Source organism: Meleagris gallopavo, chromosome 4 (assembly GCF_000146605.3).
Source record: "Meleagris gallopavo isolate NT-WF06-2002-E0010 breed Aviagen turkey brand Nicholas breeding stock chromosome 4, Turkey_5.1, whole genome shotgun sequence".
Lineage (NCBI taxonomy): Eukaryota > Metazoa > Chordata > Aves > Galliformes > Phasianidae > Meleagris > Meleagris gallopavo.
Window position 1 is genome coordinate 27,231,152 of NC_015014.2, and position 26,893 is coordinate 27,258,044.

Below are 26,893 nucleotides of genomic sequence, written 5' to 3' on the forward strand. Positions count from 1 at the left end.
AATAGGTGTGACTGTACAAGGAGGTATCAGAACAAATTGCTGGAAATGAAGGATGAGGTGGAGGAGGTGACGCTTAAAATGTGAAATTGCTACTGCATTCCCCGATGTGTGTCACTTGTTGCTTAGAGCTGGCCTTGGTGTTCCAGGAATAGAAGGTGACAAATCTCTTGTCAGTTGTTCAAGTTTTCTGCGGAGACGGGGAACTGTAGGGCAGTTGGTTCTGTGTTTGTTTGCCAGTAGTTACTGAATGGGATTAGTGAACAGGAGGTATAAATGTGATATCTTGACAAAGAATAGGCCTGGCTTTTGTTGAGGAGACCTTGTGCGTCACTAGTCTTGTGGGGTTTGTAAAGGTGTTGTTGAGCTGTTGTTGTGGTCTCCTTGATACTGCCCTTCCCCGAGCAGGGCTGGGCTCAGCATGGGATCAGGTTGCTCTGAGCATGGCCATGGCCAGCCCTGCTGGATGGAAGGAGGGTGCTGGTTGTCCCTGCTGATCAGGGGGTGCAGGAGGAGCTGGGTGGTGGTGCAACAAGTTTGCTCGTTGGATTCACCCATTCTTCCCTGTAGTCAAACTCCAAAGGCCGAACTGCAAAGCCTGCAGAAGGATCTTGTTATGTTGAAAGCCCAGCTGTAAGGCTGCAAATAAAATTCAGTACATACCAATGAAATGTAATGCATATGGAAGGGAATGTAATCCTAACTTTATACACAAAAGGAAAGCTTGAACTGACTGTTTTTACTGGGGAAAAGATCATAGGACGTAGGTAATCCTATGAAAAAATAAGCTCTGTGCCCTGCAGTGGCTCAGGAAGCAGAAGGCAGGTTGGAATTATTAGGAAGGAGTAAAACATGGAAAAGTAAGCATCATCATGCTACCATAAACCCCTATTGCTCCCCTCTCCTGAACAGCATTAACAATTTCTGTTTCCCCATCTCAGAAAGGGTGCAGTGAAACCGGCAGAGCTGCAGAGAAAGGCATTGAGGACAATCAGGTGGATAGAACAGCTTTTGTGAAAGACTGGGCGCCTCAGCTTGGCCAGGAGATGGCTGAGGAGGATATGGGAATGTTCCTTGAAATCATCAGTGTAATGAGAAGAACGAACAGGCAGCGGGGAGCAGGTAAGCGCAGCCCACAGAAAACAATTGAGAGGCACTCAGTACAGGAGGAGGTGTTTGTGGGGCAGCCCATAAATGCGGTGCTCGCTGCCCCCAGCGTGCTGTGGGTGCCAGGAGTTTAAGCAGGTTCACAAGCAATGAGGCAGCCTGTGGGAGAGAAACTTGCCGTGCAGCTTAGCAGTCAGTGCAGGTCGGTTTCAAACTTCGAGCACTGAATATCCACAAACTACAGCAGGTACCGATCAAGAATTCTTTCTGAGAAGTAGCTGCAGGTGGAGATTTTCTCCATGAGGATAAGCATAAGCCTAAGAAGTGATCCGTTTGTAGGTTACCTAGAGAAGCGAGACTGTGCGCTGACCTTTGCAACATGAATCTTGTGCCTTAGCTCTTTAGGAAACTTCAGAAAAGAGAACATACGTTTCCAAGATGGCCCTATTCAATCTATGCTAGTTGCACCTGGACTTGTTAACCAGACACAGGCTAAATGTATCATGCATGCACCTCATGCTGTGTAGGAGTGGTGTTCCAGCAAAATTCTTTGGGGGTTTGAAGGATTAGAACCTCCATTTGTGGACTTCCAGTGCTGGAATCTGTTTGTAGATAAAGAAGGAGAACTAATCACAACGTTACTTGTTTTGTGGGACTCTTACTTATCTCTGTGATTTGTTAAAGATTGACCTTTTAGAACTCAGTTCTTCAAAGGCCTTCAGTAATTGTTATATTGAGGATATAAGCCATAAGGTAGTGTTTACAGAAGTTTTATTATAGCTTGTGCTGCTATAAACTGTGGTTAGTGTCAGATGTTTTGTTTTTTGAGATCACAACTTTGAAAGGAAAACAAAAATACCAGCAAACCAAAATGAATGAGAAAAGCAGATTTATTACATTGCATATTCCTCATGTAAGAATAACTTTATGGGAAAAAATATTCAGTGTAGTTAAAGAACTTCCTTCTTATTTTCAGATACACTGAATCATTAATTGTGAACATCATGAAGGTTCTTCCTTGCACTGATAATGTATGAGCTCTTGTGTTAAGATTAAAATAGCCAGTAGAAAAAGCTAGTATTGATTATAACTGTTATAAATTTAGCATGTTGATAGTTAAGAGTTTAATGCCTACATATTTATAGCTAACATATACAATTACCCTTTCTGTATATGGCATGATGAATGCATTGTGCAGCACATACGTCTTACTGATAGCCTTTAAAACACTTAACTCACTTTTGCAGTTACTGCTGGATATGTTTGCAACATATCAAGGTGTTAGAATGGAGCTAAGCTGTGGCAAAAGCACACTGACATGTGTTGCAGTGGATGTTTCTAACCATTTGTATAGAATAGTTTTCAGCAGTTTTTAAAGACCGACATGCTTACCACGGGTACAGCACAAAAGAAGGAGGATTTGCTTACAGCTTGTTGTAAGAAAGTTCTGCTCTGTGGTATGTATGGAGGGATATCTGTGAGTTGAGGGGCTCAGTGAGTGCACAGAAGGCAAAATCTGTGCTGCGGTGTTTCTGTTGTTGTTGGGCATGGCTTGATGGCATTACAGTGAAGCTCTTACAGCATTACCTAAGCAAGACAGTGCCTTAATTCATCCATAAGGGGATGTAGGAACAAGTTTAGGTCTGTATATGCATTTGATGTGTATGTAGAACTTGTGTTTGGTGCATGATACGGGCTTTCTGTCCCCTTGGTACACTGCTGCTCTTAATCTGAAGATGTTTTGTTGAGTTGTGCAGATGTGCGTTAATTTAATTCAAAGATGAAACAAGTGGAAAGTACAGAACTATTGAATTAAATTCAGCGTGGCATATCAGTTTTTAAAAGCAAAATAAGTCAATTCTCTTGCCAAAAGCATTCAGAATTTGTAACAGCATCTTACCAAATTTATCTAAAGTAAAAATAATTCCACAGTTGAAAAAAGGGGAGGATAGGAAGCAAATACTTTAAAGCTGCTGAAATCTTTCCTGCAGGATTTGAAATCCACATGCTGTGATGTTAAAAACATGAAAGCAAAACTTGAGCATAAAATTGAAACCGAATATAAACAAAAGTGAAACTGACTCCACTGGTTTTCATTTCCAAGTTGGCAAAAATGAAAGAATAAACACTGAGCAAGGAAGCATGAGAGCTGGACTTCGTAAAATTAAATTCCATGTCGTTATTTACTTCATCTGTTAGTAAATTTGAGTTCTACAGGACAACACTCTTTTAAGTGTATAAAGGATAAGAAGTAAGAGCTTTTCCCACTGGTTTTCCTGTTCATGCTTTTCCTATCTTGTTCTCCCTGTGATAACCCTGCGGTGCTCAATGTGGCCCTGCTCTTGTGGGGAAGTAATGTTTGGAAACATTGTAGTAATACTGGCATTGGGATGCCTGGGAAACTTGAATGTGTATCCTTCTCGTATGGAGAGACACGTATTCACAGACTGTATTGAACAAAGTGTTGATTGGGTATTGAGGAGCTGTATGAGTGCAAAATGAAGGACTTCGACTGCAGAGATTGAATTCTCACACACTTGGTGAGCGTGATGTTCGGGTGCATCAGGACTTAGTTCTTTGGATCCCAAACCTGTTCTGGAGATTTGGGATTCGTGAAGGAAGCTGCTGAAGACTGGCTTTGTTTAGCTTAATGTTGTTTATCTGGCTCAGAATAGCAATGAAGATGAGTTCAGTGGTCTCACTCTAGCTCTGCAGTATTTTAGGAAGCCTCCAAGATAGAAATAGCTGCTGCAGATCAGGAATTGAGGCTGTCTCTTTGCTGTTAGTCTGTGATTGACACAAACGTTAGAGGAAGAACATATTTTGTAAGCAATCCCTTTAACCATTCATATCTCAACATGAATGAGTAAAGAAGTTCCTGTATGTGCTGTGGTGGTAGAAAGAGTAGCATTTCTGTACCAAGTAGGATTACAACATACTGTTTTAGCACGTGTCTTTACTAAGCCTTTATTATTTAGTACTCTTGAAATGGAGACCTTTAAGGGTTACATACAAGAGAGGGACATTTCTCTCTTAAATTCACCAGTGTCTGCCAGTATCTCTAGAATAAATAACTCAATTTAAGTTATTTTTTGTGCTCACACATCTGCTTCTTTCACGGTGCTATTTTTGTAAGCATAAATAAGTGCATGTGACAGACATGTTTCCAGCTTGCCGTGCGGATGATTCAGAGTATCCCAGCCCCTAAGTCTGTGCCTTCTGTGGTCTGTCCTTAAAGCAAGAGTGCTAAGTAAGTGGCAGAAGTGTGTTTTACTAATCCGAAATAGCATATATTTCTCTTTAATATTGGAAACCATCTTAGCCAGACATTTGGGAGTCATCCCTTCTGTTGGAAGTGAGGGATAAACTGCTTTCACAAGAGGGCTGGCTTTGGTGCTCGGTGAGAAGCTAGGCAGGGATGGTTTCTGACTTCTGCTCTCGGTTCTGGATGCTGTGCTGGTGATTAGAAGTCAGGGAAGCAAAAAGAAGGTGTGAGTTAGCTATTAACTTTGGTAGTAGAGGCTGCCTTTGCCCAGACAATAAAGCGAAAGCTTTAAGCAAATATTAAATCGTACTTTAGTGTAGTGTGCAAATAGTTTTTGCTGTGTGTTGCAGAACAGTATGTTACACAAACGAGGCTAGCTGTGGGAAACGAGTCAAATCTGAGCAAGGTGGATTAGATCAGGTTCAGGTCATGGCCAGTAAATGTGAAAGCTCTTCCTTGATCGCATTTCTTGGCGTTAGCTGTCTGAAATAATTTTTCTGCCTCTCTGAGTGCCTTTAAAACATAACCATCTTTTCTGGAGACTTGCCCGATCCTCACAAGCTACCAGTGTGGGAACACTGAGATTAAGGACTTCTGGTTTACAACGGCTGCTTTTTTTGCTTGTGGGGTCCTATAAAGCCCTGACCGTGTTATTTAGTCAGAGGAACGACAGGACAGGGAAGGAGGACTGCAGGCTTTGAAAAAGATGTTTACAGTGTATAATCCCCATCTTTTAAGTACTTGCACGTATGATTTGGTTTTGCTTTCATAAAGACCAGTGTAGGAAATGTGTGCTCGGCAGATGTTTTAGGGATGTTTCCTGTAAGCCTACTCACAAGGCACTGAGTCTAACAGAGCCAGGGAGGGACTTTAAAAAATGCTGCTGGGCTGCATTAGTATGATAAAAGAAGCGATTCTTGATAATTGTTTGAGCCTTAACAGCCTTGTATTTTCATCAGCCTGGAAAATTCCTTATGAATCAGCTGTCAAATGCTGAGTTTTCCTGACAGATTTAAGAATGTGCAGGGTTTGGCCGCAGTGGAGCCGCATCAGCTACTGTATGCGGGTGTTAGAGAGTGAATTCGTGTGTGAGCAGTTAATTCCAGATTAGAATTGATTTATTTGGGGATAACTGCTCCCCGATGCAAGGAATTAATTGTTGCCTGACAACCACGCCTGTGATTTTTCCTGTTGTAAACAAGCCCTTTCTAAACTTGTCTGAGTGAAGGACTGATCTACTACTGAAAAAATGACCATTTGGTCTTCTGGCAGTTTTTGGGGGGAAAATCCTGACATGTCCCAGGTGCTGAAAGCAAATCTTGAGCAATCATCAGGTATAAAACAAAGCTTAAGGATTAAATAAATCAGGTAGAATTTGTGGCTGTATTTCACACTTCTAGAGAACTGTGTGTAATCACATGCCATTGCCTACCGTTTGTGTGGACGTGCTGTCATCCTGACTGCATCTGAAGTTGGCGTCTCCATCCTGAGTCAGGCTGAGACCTGGGAAACAAAAGAAAGAAAAGAAGGAAACAAAGTATTCCTTGAAAGTGAAACAGCGGCTTTGTATGCTCACCAGACTTGGGGACATTTGTGGGTGTACAAATGATAGATGATCTTGGTGGCACAGATACTGTAGGGATGATCTTTAAAAATCTATTTGTTAGAAGCCTGGGCCAAGTTCCCAGCTGATGGAAGTCACTGTGTTGCCAAAGAAGTGAATGGGCTCAGCAGCACATATTCATATCTTATGTTGTGTTTATATTCAGCATAAAAGCCAGTAAAATGGAAACCTTGTTGTAGGTGCTGAGAAGCTGAAGCATTGTTTCATAGTAGCTCAGTGCAGAAGCACAAGTCAGACGTCTTGTTCTGTTGTGTTAAGATATCTCTGCTTTTCTTTGGTGCAGTTCTAGTCTGCAAATCCAAGGGCTACCTTTAACAATGCCTGAGATCACTACAAAACAACAACTCATGTCTTTGCTGCTGAGGGAAAATAAGCCTTGCATGGAAACCAAAGGAAAGAGTCTGTTTTGATGTGTAATGTCTGAATCCCAGCCAGGACATGTTAACACCCTTTGGGTGGAACAGAAATGCTATAGGGCTGATGAAATACACTCTATGCAGTATGAGTTCCCATTGTATGTTTTCCTGGGCTTGTTTGTCGTGCAGTATATAATGCTGATTTCAGTACGTGTTTGAGGTATTTCTTTCATTCCATTTTTTTTCTTCTGTAAGGAGTGTTGGGGAGCTTTTCCACCCTCCAGCCCTCGAGGACAGAAGACTTTTTTTTTCCTTCCACCTATCTCTATCTTCCTTGCCTGCAGCAGTAGCACAAGAGGGGAATGCTGATAACCCCCTCTTTGCCATCCAGTCACACCACCCTACAGCCCGAGGTGAGCACCAACAGCCCATGCCGAGCAGGACTTTTGGAAGTTGTGTAGCTGTTGCTGGCACCATCCCACAGATTTCCAGCCATGATCCTGGTGTGGCCTGTGGTTTGGGAGCTGCGGTAAGCAGGTGAATATTTCTCTGTGGTTGCCCTTGGTTGCCCTTACTAATGGCCAGGCCAGACCAGGCCATGCGTACTAGCACTGTGAGGACCTGTGCCTTACCAGCCTGCCTGCTCTTTAATTGTTGGCTTTCCAGCCTGTCTTGATGGAATCTCCTCCTTCCTGCAGGCACCTGAGCAAGTGAGATACAACCTTCCTTGGCTCTTGTGCGATGTTTTTGTTGGTGACGCTCAGGAAGGACATAGCACACTCACACAGACCTTGTTTGCTTCTGCCGCCAAAGTGTTGCTAAAGAGCAGGAAATGTACTGGCCTTGCAGCAGTGTGGATCAAGAATTATGGCCAGGGGGTGTGGAGCAGTGGGTAGGCTTTCAGTGGAGGAGAGCACAAGGCAGAGTTGGGATGTTTGCATTGTCCCTGTATAGTAGTGTCAGTATTTGTAGGGAGCATAAGAGAGAGGCACCATTAATGCATGACAAGAAAAGACCAGAGAGGGTACCTGTTTTGCTATGTATCATGAATTTACTCATGAGTCTAGGAAGACTTTTCTAGGGCTTCCTGTTCCTTCTTGCCTTGTATCTCTATTTTACAACTCCGCTCCTGTGAGAACGAATATGCACACTTTTCCTCACTTACTAATGTTACTTTAATTAAGTGTTTTGCTGTAGGTTCCAATAAAGATAACGTGTATTTGCATAATTTGGGGTTGTCAGAAAGCAGGCATGTTAATTCTGCATTGGCAGCATCAGCAGTAAGGTTTCCTTTGTGCTTTTGGAAGATGTGAAATACACCCAAGCGGAGGTCTCTTGTAGGATGCAGTTCGATGCAGTTCAGATGTCTGAATTCAGCTACATGTATATTTCAACTTAAATCTTGTTTATGTGTCTGAAGTATTTCTGGCCAGGTCACATTAACAGGTTCTCTTACCCAAGGAAATATCTCTGAATAGGATGACTTCCAAGCTAGGTTTGCTCAGAGTCCATACACGCAAAATGCTGTGTGAAGACAGAGTCCAAGTTGTGACCAGGGGACAGAATTTTGCTTTTAAGTGCTGGTCGTCAGAACAAGATCATGTTTCTTTGTATCCCTGAACAGTCTTGACACGTGGACAAATACAGAGCCCAGTTCCCTGAATCCTAAAATTAGTGTATGGTCTCATTTCGGCATGTGTTTGGTCACACAGAGTGATTGATGCTTCTCTGATGTGCACCAGCCTTAGGAAGCAAAGAGAACACTTTAAAAGATTATCAGCAAAGCACAGATACCAGATTATTATTATTATTATTTTAAATATTGTCAGTTCTCTGCTTGCAGAGGAAAGAGGAATAGATCCCATGCAATATTATGCACAAGACCTCTAGGGAACAGATGTTTTTTTGTGCCTCTGGGGGAAGGCTGTGACCTATGTTGCAAATACACCTCCAAGTGCCCTACCTCACCTTGCCTTCTCACAGCTGTACTTCCATATCCAGATCCTTACTTTGTGATAGGAAAAGAAAGGTTGCTTTCTCCATTTTTATTTACTTATTTATTCATTCATATATTTATTTTGCTTCCATAGAGATAAGTTCAAAAACTATGCTTGTTGTAGGCATAGAGCAGTCTGTAGTTTGGAGATAACCTTTGTGACTTCTCAGCTATCCAGATGCTGTCAGACAGAGCGAAACGGAAGGGAATAGAACATCTTGTGCTGTTCAGACTTACTACATGCTCTACTGTTGCTTTCACTTTCTTTCTACAACTACCATAATTCTCCTGAGGAGCTTTTCATTCTCAAAGGTTATGCTTTCTATATGTCAGTAGTGTCATTTCCTTGTTATCTAGTATCAAGGAAATTACTAGTATGTCTCAGCATACAGCAGGGAGGGCTACAGGCTGTTTGTAGAACATTGCCAGTGAAAGTATGTAAAGCTGTGAGGATAGATAGAATGTAACCCAACTGTCATTTACAGCTTTTCTAATATTTCTTAAAAGGGAAATATCTCTTGAGTATAACTAATACTTTACAAATATCTCTTTAAAAACAAACAAATGCTATAGGTTTCCTTCCAAAGAGTCTTACATAAAGAATGTTAGGAAAACGCATCTGGCAAAGAAGTATGGAGCTGAAATTCAATAGAACATTATGCTTTGAGGAAGCTGTAGTGACAGCCACTTGCTCAATGCTCTTTGTATCACTGCTCATGAGAGCACTTACACCTGTGCTTCGGTTTTGTACACTGTTGTGCCTCTTTTCCTTCAGCTGTCTTTCTTGAGAAGTTGGCTTGTATGCTTGACCCTAGTTACAATTCCCATGTAGAAATTTTCCAGTGCGATATGTTGTCGTAGAAGCTGTGTTGCTGGCTGGCCTCCTCCAGGTTTCTGTGTTCGTAGCTGGGTTGTGCTGTCCAGACTGCAGCAACTTGTGCTATCTTTCTTCCATAACTTTTTCTCTCTGAGTTGCATGTGTGAGATTCAGACAGTTTATGGCTTATCAGAGAGGAGGTTCCACCATGTTTTCATGGTATCTAATTGCAAACAGAAGTCGGACCTGACTGCAGAACTAGCACAAACCCTCAAAAGTGGTCAAACTATTATTGTGCTACTGCAGTATTAGTGCTACAGTGCTGTTGTAAAGTGCTACTGTACTATTATTATTCCCCACAGACTTACATCACTGAGTGAAGGGTAATGGCTGTTCTGAAATAATGTCAGTCAGTATGTTCCAGCTCCCACAGCTAAGTCAACAGCCCCTGACTGTGGCTCTCTTTAAGAAAGATGTCGTTGATGAAAATGCAGCAAGAAAAGGGAAATTATATTAACAGAGCTATCAAGCTTAATATGTTTCTAAGATGTATAGTTACAAATTGTGGTTCTTGTTGATGTGCTTTCTTGTTAAGAATGGCAAGTGTTGACAAAATGAATTCCCAGTAGGTAGGCCTACTTTCATGTCCTTTTCTTGTAGGATAGAAAAATGTTTTCCTGGGTCCCATCTGCATTAGCAGTTGATTGTGTTTCTTGGATTTTATTCCTCCCTTCTCCCCACCACAGGACAATTATAAACCAGAAGAAAAAACAGACAAATTATTCTCAGTGTCATGCCAGAAAGCTTGACTTCAGCATGGTTCTCTGGAAATGCTGAGCGTTTTCCTGAGCCCTCCCTAGAGAGGTGCTGGAGGTCACTGCAGCCCAAGTTTGAAGCTGTGGTCTAAAAGCACAGTGTCTTCACTAGCAGTTTTGGATTCTGGGGATGCCACCTGTTATCTCTAGCAGCTCTTATGCTGGAGTGCACTTCCCTCTCTGCTGGATGGGAGCATTGGTTGAGCTTCAGCCGAATGAACAAACCTTACAGAAAAAGGTGTTGCTTGCAACCCTCATATTTTCCTCATCGTGTTCACAAAGCCATCTGGCTGAGAAAAGCCTTAGCTCATGATGAGATTGAGATGGAGCCGAAGGCAGTCTCAGAGCACAAAGTACGTGCACCTACATGTAGCTGTGACTCCAGGAGGGTAAGTCTGAAGGGGAAGTGCACTGTGAAGGTTGATGGGCAGTGGGCGGTAGGTGCAGAGGCACTCCTGGTGTTGCAGGCCTGCTTCAGACTCTAAATGTTAAAGTTTCGTTCTCCTTAAAAGGATTCATTGTTTCACTTTTTCCTTTCTTATGGGTAAACACCAGGGAGAAGTGGCCTCCATATGCCCTGTGTTTTGTATGGCTCACCCTCATTTCTGGCTTTGTGTTTGCTTCATAATTAACATATTCTAATCTAGATTGAAGATGACTTGATATTTAGTGATGGCTAGTGAAACTCAACGTGCTTTTGCTGCCTGTTTAAAGGAATTGTAGAGATCTTTAAAAACTTGAGCAACAATCAACGGCAGAAGGTGATTGTGCCACCACTCGCAGAGGGTTGGATTTCAAGCTGACAGTGAAGGCAGCAACAAAAACAGCACAGAAAGGAGCCATCATCATGAGACTCCCAGGTGCACCAGTTAACCCTGCCTCTGAACTGTGTCACACATCCTGGAAGGCAGTAGTGAAATACAGAGGTTACTTTTTGAGGCATTGCAGAATCGTGGCCTTTCTTACTATACAAGCAAAGCACATGTTTGACAGCCCTGGAGGGAAGATGTGGCACCTTCATTTCACACAAACAATTGCTAGATAGAGCTGACTTGTTATTTTCATTGCAGAGATGTTGTTGACGTACGGCTGCCAAAAAAACACTGCATTTTAGCATCGTTATGGTCCGTGCTGTCCCAAGGCAGAAGGGTCCGGGAGTGCTTAATGAAAACGTCAGGCTTTATTTTCTTCAGCTCATGGTCATTGAGGAGCACAGGGTATGTTTTGATGAATGCACACATGCTGTGTTTGCCCTTCTGTGAAATACAGCTCCCCAGAAGATGCCCATAGCTCCCTCCAGCTGGACATCACCACAGGTTATTTTTAGCTGGCTTTGGTTTTACTTTCAGATAAACAGATCTTGGAAGCCACTCCTCCCTTCTCACACGTCAAACTGCTTTTCTGCTTAGCGCTGAGGAATTTGAAATGGTACAGGTGATGGATGTGAAGGTGTGTGCTACTGGCTGCGGATTCTGTGCCAGTTCCAGAGGGCTCCAGGCGCTGGGAAGGAGATGAGCATCTGCAGGGAACAGCTGGTAGAGCCCCTGGGGACGTGAGAGAGATTAGATAAATGTCTCTACCTTGCCGTTCTGAGCAAGGCCTCCTTCCTTGCAGCAGTGGTGTCAGCAGTTTCTTCCCTCCTGAAAAGCATCACTTTTTCACAAAGGCAGCTTTTATTTTTTTCGCCCCCAAGTGGAATTTGCTGCTGCTACTTTAAAGGTTACTTCCTTGCTTTTTGTGTAACTAGTTCATTCAGTTAGGCTTGAAATTTGTCTTAGAGGCTTGTTAGCTGCAACACAGGATGCATCCTGTGCACGCACTTACAAATTGAAATCTGAAGATTATTCATAGTGTTTCCTTGACTTGTCTCAGAGTGTACATATATTTGAAAAAGTCCTAAGAAGAAAAGCTTATGAGATGCTGGTTGCATTTGCATGCTTCTTCCTTGACAGCTAAATAGAAATGCACTCGCATTTTTAGTGCGGTCATTTGCATTTTTCAACTCTGACCCTACTTCTGGTAGGTGAGAAGTGGCACTGAGTGTTCCATACAGGACAGTTGGCACTGGAAGGGCTTCTGGGGCCTGGCTGCATCTGCTTTGTAAAAAAGTGCTTGTACTTCTTGCATATTTGAAGAGGGAATAGTGCATTTTAGCTACATTGACAGTTGGACTAGATGATCTTAGTGGTATTTTGCAACCTTAATGATTTTGTGTTTCTGTGTCACTGTCACTCAGGAAAGAACTTTGCTCCTGCACAGACAGGGGCTTTGCAGGAGCGTTCCACAGTTGCTGGGCTCCAGGGTTGTCTGCTTTCTTATATGTGAAGTGAACTTGAAAGCAAGCTGAGAAATTGGAAGCATTTTCTAAGCTATTTTAGACCTTTTTGGTCACTGGAAACATATCAGCGCCTTATTGTTGAGCTCAGGTTTTAATTCCTTGTTAGTTTCAGGAAATACATGTCCTCAGAGCAAGGAAACTTTGAACATTTTTCTTCCTTTTGTGCTGGGTGTGGGCTTGGTGCTGCCTAATTGTTTGTCTGTTGCTCGTAATCCCATAGGAAAAAAGAACAAACACATTTACATTTGTGTCATTGCTGTGTGCTTTCAGATGTGTAGCCTAGTCTTTTTGTTTTTGTCTTTTTTTTTTATTATTTAACATCAAAGGTGACAAGAATAGCAGAGCAGAGAAGTTGAAGAATGGTGCAGAGAGTGCAGTTGTGAAGAACAAAGGAGAGAGGAAGGAGCTGAGTGTGGTGTAGTGGGGGAGAGAAGAAGAAGCCTAAATGCAAGTACTTGAATGTGGAAATGATTGATTGCAGGCTGGTTAGCAGGAGTTTTATGCAGTGCTTTAATCTGCATCTAGTGCTGCTTGGCACTTTGTGATAGGTTAATGTTTTTAAAATTATTTGTCCTCGCTTCAAGACTTTGGACTCTTCTGTCAATAATTTACCATTCTAAGTGGGGAAGTGCATCAGGGTCACGTGTGCCTGTGTGTGTGAGATGGAGAGACAAAGACGACGGTTCGAGCCTTAGCTGAATAACATAACATATCCTGGCATGTCCCCCCCTGGAGGGGGCTGCAGAGTGCTCCCTTCCTAGCTAAGCACTACTGAAACGTAGTTTAAGAAAAAATCAGTGGCTGAGTCGATCAGATAAATCTGGAGGGAAGGGGTCGTAGTGCGCAACCAGAGCCAAGCTGTCCAGTGAAGTACTGTGATGAAAAGAACAGCTTTTGCTATCTTAATCAAGTTTGTGCGACAGAAGTAACCATTTGAAAACACTCTAGTTAGTAGATATATAATTATAGCTAGTACAGAGATGTTTCCTGTGTGGCTTTGTTTGCTGGTTTTGTTGTTTTCTCTTGTTGGCAAAAAAATGTATTCAGCAAATGCAGGTACGTAGGCCAATGAAAGAGATCTCTGCAGGAGGACAACTGATATTCTTTGTAGTATCCTGACTGTGTCGTTAGAAAAGCTGTTGCCATTGGAATGTATCTTTATGTGACGGGTTTACTAATGTAGATGTACCACAAGACTGACCACTTTCTGCTGTGGAGAAAGTCTTATCATCTCAGTTGCTCTTAGGGGAGCCTCCTACACAGATCCCAAGTCAGTATGATGATTGTTAAGTGCCTGCAAATTGCTAATAAGTAGGTTTGTGTGTATTTTGTGCTGAGTGCTACCAGGAAAACAAGTAACATTGTCCCTTGTTCCCTTCAGCTCCTTCCAGCGCAGGTAACAATGCCTGTCGAAAGAATGCGGATGCGCCCATGGCTGGAAGAACAAATAAATTCTAACACAATACCAGGGCTGAAATGGCTAAATAAGGTAAGGGGTGTGTTTTTGCAAGCACGCCTGCACGTGTGTGTGAATGAGGTCCTTCACAGCAGTGTACATTGGTGTTCTTAGTCTTCAAAGGGGCAACACAAAGGAGGAAGGGCAACGCTGAATGCTTCCTGCTGAACCTGTTCTTCTGGCCTTACGTTCCAGATCTGAAGCTCTTTGCATTTGCCTGTTAGATTTGTGACTTGTTTATAAGCATTTTCCCTCCTCTGACCCTTTGTTGGTGAAAAAAAATGTAGACTCTGTTAAGTTTTTTAGCTGGAACAAATTGCTTACCAAACAGTGTCAGAGGGATTTTGAACAAAATGCTCATCTGAGGTGGAATGTTGTATTCTGCATTAACCTCTGAGTTGAAGTGATGATCTCTTTCAGACTTGTATGAAATCTCTGATACTTCTTAAAGCAGTGAATCTGAGAAAAAAATCAGGTAATTTTTCCTATACCAGACCCAACTTACTATTCCTTATCCAGAACTCACAGTGAGAGTGCTAGAAACTTTGTAAGCACTTCAGAATCCAGTTGATATTTTTTAATTGATTCAGTAAAACAGTGTATTTCAGACTTTGAGCTGTAATAAACCCCAGAATTATGCAATGTAGAAGAGTTATTCACGGTGCTGAAAGGAATTGCGCAGTCTTAGCAACAAAAAACCACTTTATTATCAAAATGAATAGAGTGGAAATGCTGTAAAGTAGGTGCAGAAACATGGGAGCTGCCATCCTGTTTGAGGCTCTAGTCCAGTTAGTCTAGCATCCTCTTCTTGGTAGTTGTGGTGCTCAGATGTTCATTTTTAAGACCGGTGAATGACAGCTAAGACTAATATTTTTTAATTTCAGTTTACAAAGTTAAAAATACTTGTAACTACACAATTAACAACAGCCCTGTCAACTTCAGCTTGCAAATTTTGTTTCTCAGGAACACCTGCATTAGTTACTCTCACATGCTGTGGCTAGGTAAATAAATATTTATTTATCCATTCCCAAGTTAGCTGCCCTGTGCATTTGAGTAGGTCCTTATTCTTGCATAATGGAGTCATAGTTGAAGAGGAGGAAGAGGACAGATTTTACTGTTGTCTTCATAATATAAATACCACATTCAGAATTCTTCTCCTTTACTGTCTCTACTTCTGTCAGGTCTCTCCTACTGACAGTCCCTCTCTGCTGTCTTTTCTTGAATGTTTCTGTTTGATTCCAAAATCGTTTCTCTGTGCTTAGCAGCAGGAAAAGTATTTCAGATTTTAGCATCTTATGTGTTTAGCATCTCAGTGCTGTTATCTGTAGGTTATGTTCATGTAACCTTTCTCTACTCTGGGAACGTACTTGCTCTGCAGTGTGAAAACACTGCTCCTATACTAAGGGATTAGTTCTTCAAGATTTGTGTACTAGCCTATAAAGGCATGTTACAAGGCATGTCAGGTTGTTTAATGTTTGCAGCTCTGATCCTGTTGTTACAGCAGCTTCTGTCTTGTGCTTCTGGCATAAACTGTCTGCATGCAAAATTTTGTCCTTAGCTAGCGTATTCTATATTGACCAAAGCTCCCAAAGTATTTTGAAATCTTTTCCTAAAGCAAAGCTCTAGCTCCTGTCAACACCAGGACACCAGGCTAAGTGACCTGCATTGACCTCTATTAGATTCTGATTCTCTGCTTCTACATTCAGATTTGGCATCATCTTGAGCTGCTTTTCATAGAATCATGGAATCACTGAGGGTGGAAAAGACCTCCAAGATGATCCAGTCCAACTGTCCACCTACCACCAATATTTCTCCACCAAACTGCATCCCTTAGTACAACATCTAAACATTTCTTGAACACCTCCAGGGATGGTGACTCCACCACCTCCCTGGGCAACCGGTTCCAGCACCTGACCACTCTTTTGGAGAAGCATTCCCAAAGATACTGAACAAGACAGGCCTCAGTACTGACCCCTGGGGAACACTGCTCGTGGCCAGTTGCCAGCTGGATTTATTTCCATTCACCACTTCTCTCTGGGCACAGCCACGCAGTCAGTTCTTTACCCAGATCGACAAGCTAATAGCACTTCTAAGTGTTTCTGTTCAAAAATGCTTAGAAATTAATTCCAGTGATGAATCATTAAACCAAAAATATTTGTATTTTTTACTCTAAATCCTGACCATAAACAAAGATATTCATGGAATCTTTGATAAAATGTCATATCTATTGAAGCATGTTATGTACGCATAGAATTGACTCTGGAAATTGTAGGATTTGAGAATTTGTGTATTTTAATTAGAGGTTAGGAAAGTATGGTTCACATTAAAGAAAAGAAGATGGGGCAGATTAGCAAGAGAATGTGTATGTGTGCACAGGTTTTAAGGAAATAAGATTTAAATACTGAAGAAGTGGGTATCAATCCAAGTTTGTCATTGGCTGTCTTTTCTTGGGGAATTGAGAGGAATTAAGCCTTTCAGTTAACAGTGATAAGTCAGGTAACAGCCGATGTACGACCTTCCTTCCCCTACTCTCAGTCAGTCACACTACACCTCCTGCTTTGCTCTGCACTGCATTGTTGATGTTCCTTTTTTCCTCCAGATTACACTCCCTCCTCTAAAGGGCTTAAATAATAAATACTTATCTTCCTCCTCAGTGAAAATATTTTCTTGCTGAACAGCAGAAGGGAGGAAGGGAATTTCTTTACCATCCCAGGGAGACAAAACTGGAAGGCATGAGAGAAGTTACACAGTTCAGCAGAGGGCAGGGGTGATGTGAGGAGGAGGATAATGTGAGGTCAGCATGCCTCATGGGTCTGGAAAAGGAAATTAGAATGGAAACATGCGAAGTAGCTGTAACAGGAGCTGAAAAGCAACCCATTGCTTTGATGGTTGCTTGGAGTATTACCCTCCAAACGGAGGTCACTATTTAAAATTTGCCTTTTGACTTCCTAATTAGTCTGATCTCATGCTCATTCACCTGCTTGGAGCATTTTGCAGTTAGAGTTTCTCGTTTTGAATACTATTTTCCTCTTCCTGCTTATTTCTAAGAATGTGATACCTCTTTCCCTTTTGATATCCCCATTGGATAGTGGTAGCAATGACCATTATGCAGCAGCAGTTTTGTGGGTTGTGCTTTTGACTTCGATGAGCCTAATTTTATGCACAAACACAGGACTCCTACAAAAATGCCTGATGATGAAGTGCTATGCAAAATAGTACTTCATTTTCCAAGTTTAAGAAAAAGCAGTGATGACCCTCTCCTACTAGTCATTATTAGAAGAAGTAATGAAGAAGGATATGGGAAAATGTTTGATAATGAGTGAAATGAAAAAATAGTATTTGAATAGGAAGAATCTAGGTAAACTAGAGCAGAACAACCATTTATTCTGTGGAACTTGTGGCCACTTGAGATTGTTACAATCAGCAATATTGAGGGATTTCAGAGAAGATTGGATATTTACATAGTTGATGAGAAAATGTTTCTAGACATAAAATTAGGTATATTTTGAAGTGATGATACAGGTAGATTATTTTTTAATTGATACTACAATTTCTTGTAAGTCCTTGTGTTTCAAGACACAGTATTAGGAAGGACTTTCTGTAATGAGCACTTAGACTGCTATTGGGAAAGTCTTCGCACCTTCCTTTGAAGCAGTGAGTACTGTTGATGGTGACATGGTGCTGTATCTATAGTCTATATATATCTATATAGTCTATATATAACTATATATCTATAGTTCAGTATGCAAGTTCCTAAATAAGTTTTGGAATTTTCAGGCAGCATATGAAATCAGTGGTATAACCTCTGTAGTACTGTGTAGCATTATTCAAACTTCTCCCAATAACCAAAGATGAGAAGACTTTTTAGTCTGGTCATTTCTTACAATTCTTGTTGGTAATTTTTCTTTTTGTTGTTATTTTATTTATTTATTTATTTTAAGGATTTTTTTTTTTTTTCTTCCTATACTGGTTGTCATCTTTAGGACAGATAAGACAGTAGAGCTTATTCTACCTCCAGTGAATACAATAGTGGTGTGGACTGCAGGACAATGGGATTGAAGCTTCCATTATACCTCTTCTACTTGAGAGAGAGGGGAGCATCTCTGTAGGGTGATTTAATTAACAAGGGAAAGAGTAAGGTGGCAAAAGGCACATGAGATAAATAAAAAGAATGCATGAAAGGGATTATAGAATCACCAAGGTTGGAAAAGACCTACAAGATCATCCAGTCCAACTGTCCACCTATCACCAATAGTTCTCACTACTCCATATCTCTCAACACAACATCTAAGAGTTCCTTGAAGACCTCCAGGGTTGGTGAATCCACCACCTCCCTGGGCAGCCCATTCCAGCGCCTGACCACTCTTTCAGAGAAGGAGTATTTCCTAACAATGAGTGAGTTTATGAGAATTTGAAGGAGAACAGAGATCGTGTTAGATCTGCATTTACTAAATTAAGGAAAAGATTAAGAGAAGCATGAGAGAAGAGTGCAATTCTGAACAAGTGAATTTAAATGAAAGGATTGAAGAAAAGAGGTGAAAGTAAAGTAAAAAAAAAAAAAAATACATGCTCAAGAAAGCAAAGATCATAGAAAAAAGAAGAGAAGTAAACCTAACCTTGACATTAGTGAAATATTAGCCAGACAGACAAGGAGGAAGTGCTATTGCAAGGGGAAGGGCAAAGGATTCTTCTCCCCTGACCTTAGACATCTACAGTGCAGTTGCTTAAATGAAGGCTGCCTGTTTACAGTTGTTTGCAGTTAATGAAGGGAAATAGGCGTTTCTGGGGTGTAATTGAGTTGGTGAGTTGAGGTAAATTGTCCCCTGAAAATGCCTTTCTCTTCACTGAAGGGAATCTAAACCTGCAGAGGTTGCACTTAAGTGCAATGTGTCGATGTTTGAAGCCAGGTTAAGGTGCATCTTCTGCAAGAGGAGGATTTTGTTTGTGGAACATAAACTTTTTGCATAGCTTTGCAGAAAAGATTTTAAAGTGTTCTTATGCTATGTTGTATGACATGAAAGCACATTTGGCTCATGGAATCATCCATCTAGCCCAGTGTCCTATCTGTGATGATGGCATGGGCCTAAATGCTAATAGAAAGAGTATATGAAACATGTCAGGAGGGATTTAATTGTTTCTGTTCCTGTGCTGTTCAAGTGCTGAAAGGAGTTGAGCTTCCAGAGTTGGAGCTGCATCCAAATTCGTTATCCTTAACAGCCATCAGAGTACATTCTCCCACAGGTTTTTCTGTCAAATCTGTCGTCCTTAGTAGTGACTCAGTAGTGTACTGTCTTCCATGAGTTTTTTCTGTTCCCTTTGTGAGTCATTATATACTTCCACTATGTAAGGCATGCCCTGGTTTAACTCTGTGCTTTGTAAACAAAGGACAAACAAGCCTTCTTTTGATTCCTTTAAATCCGCTTCTCTTTGGATCAAATTTTCTGAACTAAAAAGTTCAACTACCTTTAAACCCATCCCTGCACATAGGTGTTCCAATTTCTTTTTTTTTTTTTTTGTCCCCACTGCAGACATGTCTTCTTTTGATATGTGCCCTGTTTGCCTGGCTGGTACATTTAAAATATCCTTTTCTTTCACTGTGTTAGTGTTTTACTCACTGAATTCTAAACCCCTTGAATTATCTCTTATGGTTCTTATGGTTGTTTATTTTTATATCTGATTTTTCTAAGCATGAGAGTGTCAGTGCTGCCGAAACTAGCCTTCGTTTGAATGTTTAGGAATGTTTAGCGCTGCATGTTTTATCCGTGTCAGCTTGGAAAGCTGCCAGCCTCATAGTCTGTGAAGGGGCATCTGAGTATCTTGTGTATTTGGGACTATATTCTGCTTTCACTGTTGCCAGAGGATCTTTTCCTATTGAGCCCAGTGACAGCAGCACTGTGTTAGAAGAAAGCAAAACGCTTGCAGATGCTGGAACTGCATTTTTAAATAAGTGACTTAAAGTCAGAAAATCCATCAAGTCGATCAACATTGGCATTTCCTGTTTGTTTTCCCTTCCAGGAGAAGAAGATTTTTCAGATTCCCTGGATGCATGCTGCAAGACATGGGTGGGATGTTGAAAAAGATGCTCCGTTATTTAGAAACTGGGCAATTCACACAGGTATTGGAACTCTCGTTTTGCAGGACAGATTTTCACTTTGTTTTCCCTTTTAAATCTATATTTTCCTTCTTTCGTGTCTTTGTTTTTACTAACACAGAGAGTGAATTGAAGTTTCCAGATCTGTGGGAGGTTAAATGCTTTTTTCAAGGTCTGCAGTAATCTCTAGCTTTATTGAATGGCTGTAACTCATTTGCATTGAGAAGCACAGTAAAACTTAATTGATTTAGATGTTAACAAGATCAGGTTCAAAATCATTTGGAGTAGAGCATGCTCAGCACTTTGTAGACTTGGTCCCTTGGGCTTTTTATATGCTTCTATGGATTTGAGCCAGACTTACTAAAGGTAAATGCTGCACAAGCTTTTCCATGTTGTTGTAAAGTTGCATCTGATCTGCAGTGCCCTAGGTCTTTCTTGGGCAGAAGCTGTTAATCGTGTTCTGGAAACGTGCATGAGAATCAGATCACAACATTCACTTTCTCTTGCAACCTCACCTGTTGTTTGAATGCTTGTCTTGACAACCAAAGGCCAATACCTTGAAGTTCACCTACACTGTTACTAGTTTATCTAAGGTTTTCAGTTACACATCATATATGCTTAACTCTCTTTTCTTGCTTAGGAAAATACCAGTCAGGAGTAGATAAACCCGACCCAAAGACATGGAAGGCAAACTTCCGGTGTGCTATGAACTCTCTGCCTGATATAGAAGAAGTGAAGGACAGAAGTATAAAGAAAGGAAACAATGCCTTCAGGGTGTACCGGATGCTGCCGTTATCTGAAAGACCTTCCAAAAAAGGTAGAGGAGGGAGCTTGTGAGTGTGAAGTTGGTGTTGGCTATATTGTTACCATGGGGCCTGCATAGAGTGCCAGTTTTACTTCTCCTATTGTAAAGTCAGACTTTTTCATCCAGCTGTTCTCTGGAATTTAGGAACGTCTCTGTGAAAAATGGGCTGTATTCAATTAAGGGAAGGAGCTGCTTTGAGAGAGATCAGTGACATAGGGTACTGGGCTGCTTGAATAGTGATAGTTCTGCTAAGGCCAACAGAGCTGTATTTGGATGCTAAGTGCAGGTACGGTGCTTGTTTGAATTTTGGGGCTGTCAAGTAACTGCTGCCAACTGGCTGAAGTTTCATTTGAGGCAGTGACACAGCATAAACAGCTGAAGATTTGCAGAGTTATGAACACCCGTAGCTTGAATCAGGAATAATCTTTCCTGCGGGTGGTGCTAATATCAGTGCTGAGCTAAAACATGGCTTGAGGAAGCTGAGAATACCACAAAGGAGCACCCCTGTATATTTAATATCTGTGGCACTGGTTTCAAAATCAGTCTGTGTGAAGTGTCCTAGTGAATGAAAGCAGCATAAAGCCATATCTGCTTGTTTCCTATCTCTCATGAGATAAATGGGCCTCCTTCAGTCCAGGAGAGTGATTGGGACATATTAGAAATTGATACATTTCATACAGTAAAGCTCATCAGAATATGGAGCAGACATTTTGCTGTCTTTTTGCAAGCAAGGATAGAAATAAACTCGCACTCTTTTCATCTGAGTAGGCAGAGTATGCTCTTAAGTGTAGCTGTGGCCTGCACTAAAAATCTGTTTCTGTAGGACATAAGAGCTAAACTCAGCTGCCACTTGGAACTGGGAGTACAAACTCAGCATCTGGGTTTTCTATACAAGGAGCAAACTCACAAGTTTGGCATCCTGGGAAAACACTTTATTAAACCATAGAGGCACTTCTTTAGGTAGGTAACCTAGGCAATGAAAACAGCAGGACGAAGGCTGTGCTCTTTTCCCCCACAGCATGATAGTGGTGAAGTGGGAAACTGTTTAAATTCCCCAGATTTAGTTTAGATAATGGATCTCCTACATGCCAGGAGAGGACCTAAACTCCAGGTCAGTCTAAGGAATACTTGGTTTCTTGTTGAACAGAAATATAAGCATTTTTTTAGCTTTGTTATTGGCTTATGGAGTAGAAAATGGGCTTCCTTATTCCTCTGATATCTTCTAGTGCCTAGATGTATTAGTTGAAAAGATAACCTACTGTTCAAATGTTGTACCTCTGCATGATGTTCCTCTAAAATCAAATTTGATATAGCTCAATTTGCTGTTTTTTAAAATTGTGGCATATAAAGCTCATCTTAATTTTAAGATGTGAATGCAAATGAATAATTTTGGCATTTTGGGGGCAGAATCATAGTATGAAAAGAAGATCAATCAGGAAAAAGTAGAATATTTGCTTTGAAACTGTTTCCTATCTCTCATCTGTGCTGTGTTTTGTACATGCAGGCATATATCCATGAACCATAATCTGACCCATTGTGGCAGATTCCTCTCGTAGCTTTAAGAACCAGAACAGTTCATAATGAAAGCTGAGATTCTGGAGCTCTGTGTCATAGCAGGAGAAGATTCCACAGCAAATCCAGCTACTATATAACTGACATCTTTTGGCCCTTGTATATCTTCTCATTTGTCCTTTCTACATGACGTGCGGCTAAATTTATGTATGAGTGAGGGCAAAAGAATTTGTCTGCAAACATTTGTAATTCTAAGCCCTATCTTGTAGTAGGGATGGGAGGAATTCCTGGGACACGTCTGTGCAAAGAGTGGGTAGAGCAGAGCTTTCATCAGCAACTCTGAGCTTCCACATTAGGGTCTCCTCAAGACGGAGAAGGGGCAGCAGTGCTGAGGTCTTACAAGGCACAGGAGATTTGGTGAGGGCCATATGCTCTAGGTTTTCTTCTGGATTCTCCAATCCAACATGAGTGCATAAATCACTTTGGCATAAATTATAATCTATATCCCTCCCCCTGTGTTGCAACTATTTACAAAAATGTGTGTTGAAATTTCTTGTGATCTCTTCTCACACATTAAATAAAGGAACAATCTCCCTTTTCTTGTTACTATGTACAGTGAGGATGTCTCAAATGTGACAAGATATGTATTTGGATTCTTTTTCTTTGAGAATTTCCTTCCTCTTTCCTTCTCATTTAACAGTCTCTGGTTCTTTGTCATTCCTTCATATTTTTCACCTTGCTTTTTTTGACTGAGATTGCTTTTTTTTGGTCCTTCAAAAATGAAACTCGCAACCCTGTGCTCAAGGTGAATTTTGACTGCCCAGTCTTTAAAGTGGGTTTGCAACTAAGCAAAAGGACTTATCCTTTTCCTAGGAGGTGTTGCTGTTTTGATCACATTTGAAGGTTCTTTCTTAGTGAATGTAGAACTCATGGAGGACAATTGATGGTATGGAGGGCTTTAAGAAATCTTCCTTTTGTTGTTGCAGGGAAAAAAACGAAGTCTGAGAAGGATGACAAGTTCAAACAAATTAAGGTAAGAAGTAGCTGTTTTGTAGTTTGAAAGCCTGTGAAAATAATCTATTGCCATTGTTTTTTTAATAGTCCCAGTAGCGTCTTATGGTGGATATTTGCAAATCTCCCATGGTTTTGGTTTGGTTAAGTAGCTGCAGTTACTTTGGTGTAGTTTTGTTTTCTTTTAAAATGTGAAGAGCCACGGCTGACGTCATCAGTTGACACAGCCCTTGTGTGTTGCAATGCCTGGAGGATGGAAAACTGGCAGCTTTGGCATTTGTCTGTGTAAGTAGAAGTACAGTAATTATGGAAGCAGTGCTTGAGAACAATAGAAGTACCTTTTGGAGCAATTAGGTTTTTTGTGCAGAAGGCATTGGAAATTCATTTTTGTTTAGGAAAAGGGGACGTCTGTCAGAGCCTTGTGTTCTGCTCATGCTTTGTAAGACAGAAGAAAGTTGTAAAGCTCATCAGCCAGCATGGGACTTCTTTTGTTGAGAACATGGATCCAAACTCACATTTATTTTCCCTGCAAAACATGGTATTTCCTATCATTTGCAGTTACGCTGACGCCCCTCTGAGGTGGTCAGTGCAATTTACTAGCAGGATTTGGTCCAACATCAGTGCTTTCATAAAGCAAATTGCAAAGTTTCCAGGCTTTCAGGCTTCACAGAAATCTTTGTTCTTTCACTGAAACTGCAGATTTGAGTGCTGAAAGCACAGCCCATGGTAGCATGCAGCAGTGTCTGTAACAGAACAACAGCTCAGTGCTCTGCTGCTTGCTTGTTAAGGACTGTGGCTTTCATGTCTCGATGAAGCAGAGAGGTGGATACTGAGGGCTGGGAAAATTTCTTTATTAAAATCGAATTTGAAAGGCAAAAATCTCTTCTGGTGATGGTGACTTGTATAATTGCATGTCAGAATACTGCTTTATAAATTGTATGTGATTTCAAATTGTCTATGAGCTACCAATTTTTAACCATTATATGTGGATTATGCAGCCATGTGAGATTGTTGTCATGTGACTGATTCCCAGGGATCCAGTAAACTCCTTTGGTCAGAGCTGGGCAGCGCGTGATGCCTTCCAAAGCTGGCTGCAGCACTTTGCTGTGCCCTTTCTTCATAACTTTTATTTTAGTCCAAATATTAAATACCTGAAAAACTGCAGAGTTACCTGCACAATCTTTCCCTCTTCATTCAAATGAATCTCACAAATACTAGTCGCTGAGGGTATCACAGTGATGTCTGGGATATTATTATGTACAACAAGTGAGTTAATGCAAATGCACATTTTTGAACACAAAAAACTGCTTAAATTTCTTTGCTTGGTGATGTGAATTCTGAGCTGCATGGTTTTTGTTAAAAGCCTTGCAGTTATCTTGAAAACCTCTGCTTAGTGAAAATGGGTGGGTAGCTGCCCCATGACCTGCCTGTTGACCTCTGTGGGATAACACCGAGAGAGGGAGAAGCTAAGGGTCGGAGAAAAGGGACTTTAGTGTAAGAGAGCCTCACATGGAGCTCCCCCATGTCACTTCTGCCAGACCCTGGGGGTGCCCAAGTTCCTAAGGTGACTGCTGATGTGAGTGAAGAGCGCTGCCAGATGCCGCTGGTGAGGTTGAGTTTGAGCAGGATGCTCAGCCAGGACTCTTCCCTTCCTTGACCCTCCTGGGGATGTGAGAGCCTGCACCTAATCCCTAGTTAGGGGGGGGCACATCTCCTACCTTGCAGATGCATCTCCTGGTCTCTGGGCTCTTGAGCAAATGGAAAAGAGGCCAGAAGTAGCTGAGTAGTCCAAGGAGACATGAATAGGCTCTTTCCTTTGAAACAGAGGTAAAGGTTGAACTGCCTACCTGTGAGACGTAATCCCTACCTTATGGTAGATGCCTAATTTTGACTATGCATGCAGCTGTCTGTTGAGATAATTTTTAAGTCTAAGTGACACTTTTCCCATCCTTTCAGCTCAGCTTCCTCCAGACATTCAAACACTGAAGATGGTATAACACCTACTGTGCTGATATTCACGTCCCTTTGTGGACCTGGTCCCATCACCCAGGTTTTAGGATATGCATTTGTTTCTCTTACTGAAAAGGGCAACTAAATAAACTCTGCTGTAATGAAGCCTCAGCAAAGCTGAGCAAGTTATGGTGCAAGCAGCATTCCCATGGGGGCTGTTGTGTTTGCTGGGGCATTGCACGGCACTGTGGCTCCAGTGCAGAGTCCTCATCTGTCTGCAGTCAGTGAGCCTGGATGGATCAATAGCAGCTAATTTTATCTTTTCCTGCTTTCTGGGTCTTTGACACCACCAGTAGGGTTCATCAAAGACCTTGTGCCATTAGCACTGTAGATGTCTTACGCTCCTCTGATGTGCAAAAAGGGGCCTGGGAACAGATTGTGTGACTGCACTCTGGCCTTGTTGGAGGGCTGGGAAAGCACAGATGTGTGTCCAAAGGACATCTCTTAACGAGTGGGTCCCGGTCACTGCATGTGGCATCTAAAAACTGCGTGTCAGCCTGTCCCCGGTCCCCACAATAAACCTTCATAAAGCTAGCGCTGTGTAGGGCTAGCACCATGAGTCCCGAGGCTCGCCTTGCCCTGCACTTACTGCTTTGGAGCAGTGAATATGAGCATTCCAAGGCAACAGATCAAACCAGCAGTTTCTGCACCTCTCTGCAGATGCCATCAGTGCAACAGTGATGCAGAACTTGGCTTTCAGTGGCAGCACTGCCCACCCAGAATGAGAACCGAAGGCTTTAGACTTTCTATCCCATAACCTTGTATGGGTGCCAATACCAGGGAGAAGGCTGGGCATGTAGTTAGTTCTTTAAAAGTGTTTATAGCTTTTGTAAGAAATCCTGAGTTTGTGAATTAACATTTTTTTGGTGTCTAGTCTGAAAGGAGATTTTTCAATTCCCTTTTGAATGCACCAGACCTACAGAGTATGCATCTTGTGGGCAGCTCAGTATATATAGAGCAGGTGGTGTTTTCCCAGTGCTGTTGCCCTATGGTAATGTTTATGATGTGATCTAAAGGGCTGTATTTGATGTAAACACTTTGAGTTGCTGCAGAGAAAAATTAAGGTTAGAATTTAGTAATTGTTAAACTGAAGCTAAGGCTTCCTTTAAGAGAGCATTGAGAGATAGAGCATGTTTGGAAGAGAATGAGGATGAAAATGAAATAGAATACATTTGAAAGCAATGTTTCTTCCTTGTTTGTTCTAAGTGTTGATCTCCTGTAATAAATAGCACACTAATTTCTTGCTCCCAGAAGACTCACTCTAAATCTGAAAATGAAAAATAGCTGGAGTTTCAAAGCTGACGATTTGGAAGTAAACTCTGTCTGCTTCTCACAGAACCAAATTACTTGTTCTGATACTTTGTCTAACAGGGAACAGTGGGAATGGGGCAGGCAGAAGCAATCTGATTTATTACCATCTCTGAACAATGAGATGAACTTAGTCCAGGCTCCTAAAATAAATCAAACCTGACCCAACTGTACTGTTTTCATTCTAGCAAGAGCCAGTTGAATCATCTTTTGGGATTAATGGGCTAAATGATGTTACTTCTGACTATTTCCTGTCCTCCAGTATAAAAAATGAAGTTGACAGTACAGTGAACATTGTAGGTAAGTACTCCTGTGCTTTTCATATATGCTAAGCATACAGGTGAATTAAAAGACAAATACATGAAATAGGTAATGCCAGAAAAAA

The 26,893-nt window shown here is 41.5% G+C and overlaps 1 protein-coding gene across 3 annotated transcripts; it reads left to right on the top strand.

Annotated features, from left to right (window-relative positions):
- The first annotated feature begins 565 nt into the window (after window positions 1–565).
- On the top strand, window positions 566–26,893 carry LOC100545726 (interferon regulatory factor 2). 3 transcript variants are annotated; one of them, XM_010709778.3, is made up of 6 exons: window positions 566–1,119; window positions 13,697–13,804; window positions 19,787–19,886; window positions 20,503–20,679; window positions 23,166–23,212; window positions 26,697–26,893. In XM_010709778.3, the coding sequence occupies exons 2-6, from the start codon at window positions 13,718–13,720 to the stop codon at window positions 26,838–26,840; spliced, it is 555 nt and encodes a 184-aa protein (XP_010708080.1). In that variant the 5' UTR covers window positions 566–1,119; window positions 13,697–13,717; the 3' UTR covers window positions 26,841–26,893. The 3 variants fall into 3 exon arrangements, with proteins under 3 accessions (XP_010708080.1, XP_010708078.1, XP_019470206.1); XM_010709776.3 differs by lacking the exon at window positions 566–1,119 and adding an exon at window positions 11,037–11,194; XM_019614661.2 differs by lacking the exon at window positions 566–1,119 and adding an exon at window positions 12,660–12,762.

Bases quoted from the DNA above. Each gene is read 5' to 3' on its own strand.
- LOC100545726 (XM_010709776.3), top strand. From the start codon at position 11,099: ATGGTCCGTGCTGTCCCAAGGCAGAAGGGTCCGGGAGTGCTTAATGAA. The intron at 11,195-13,696 runs GTATGTTTTGAT...TGTTCCCTTCAG, and splicing joins TGGTCATTGAGGAGCACAGG to CTCCTTCCAGCGCAGGTAAC. The intron at 23,213-26,696 runs GTAAGAAGTAGC...TTTTCATTCTAG, and splicing joins ACAAGTTCAAACAAATTAAG to CAAGAGCCAGTTGAATCATC.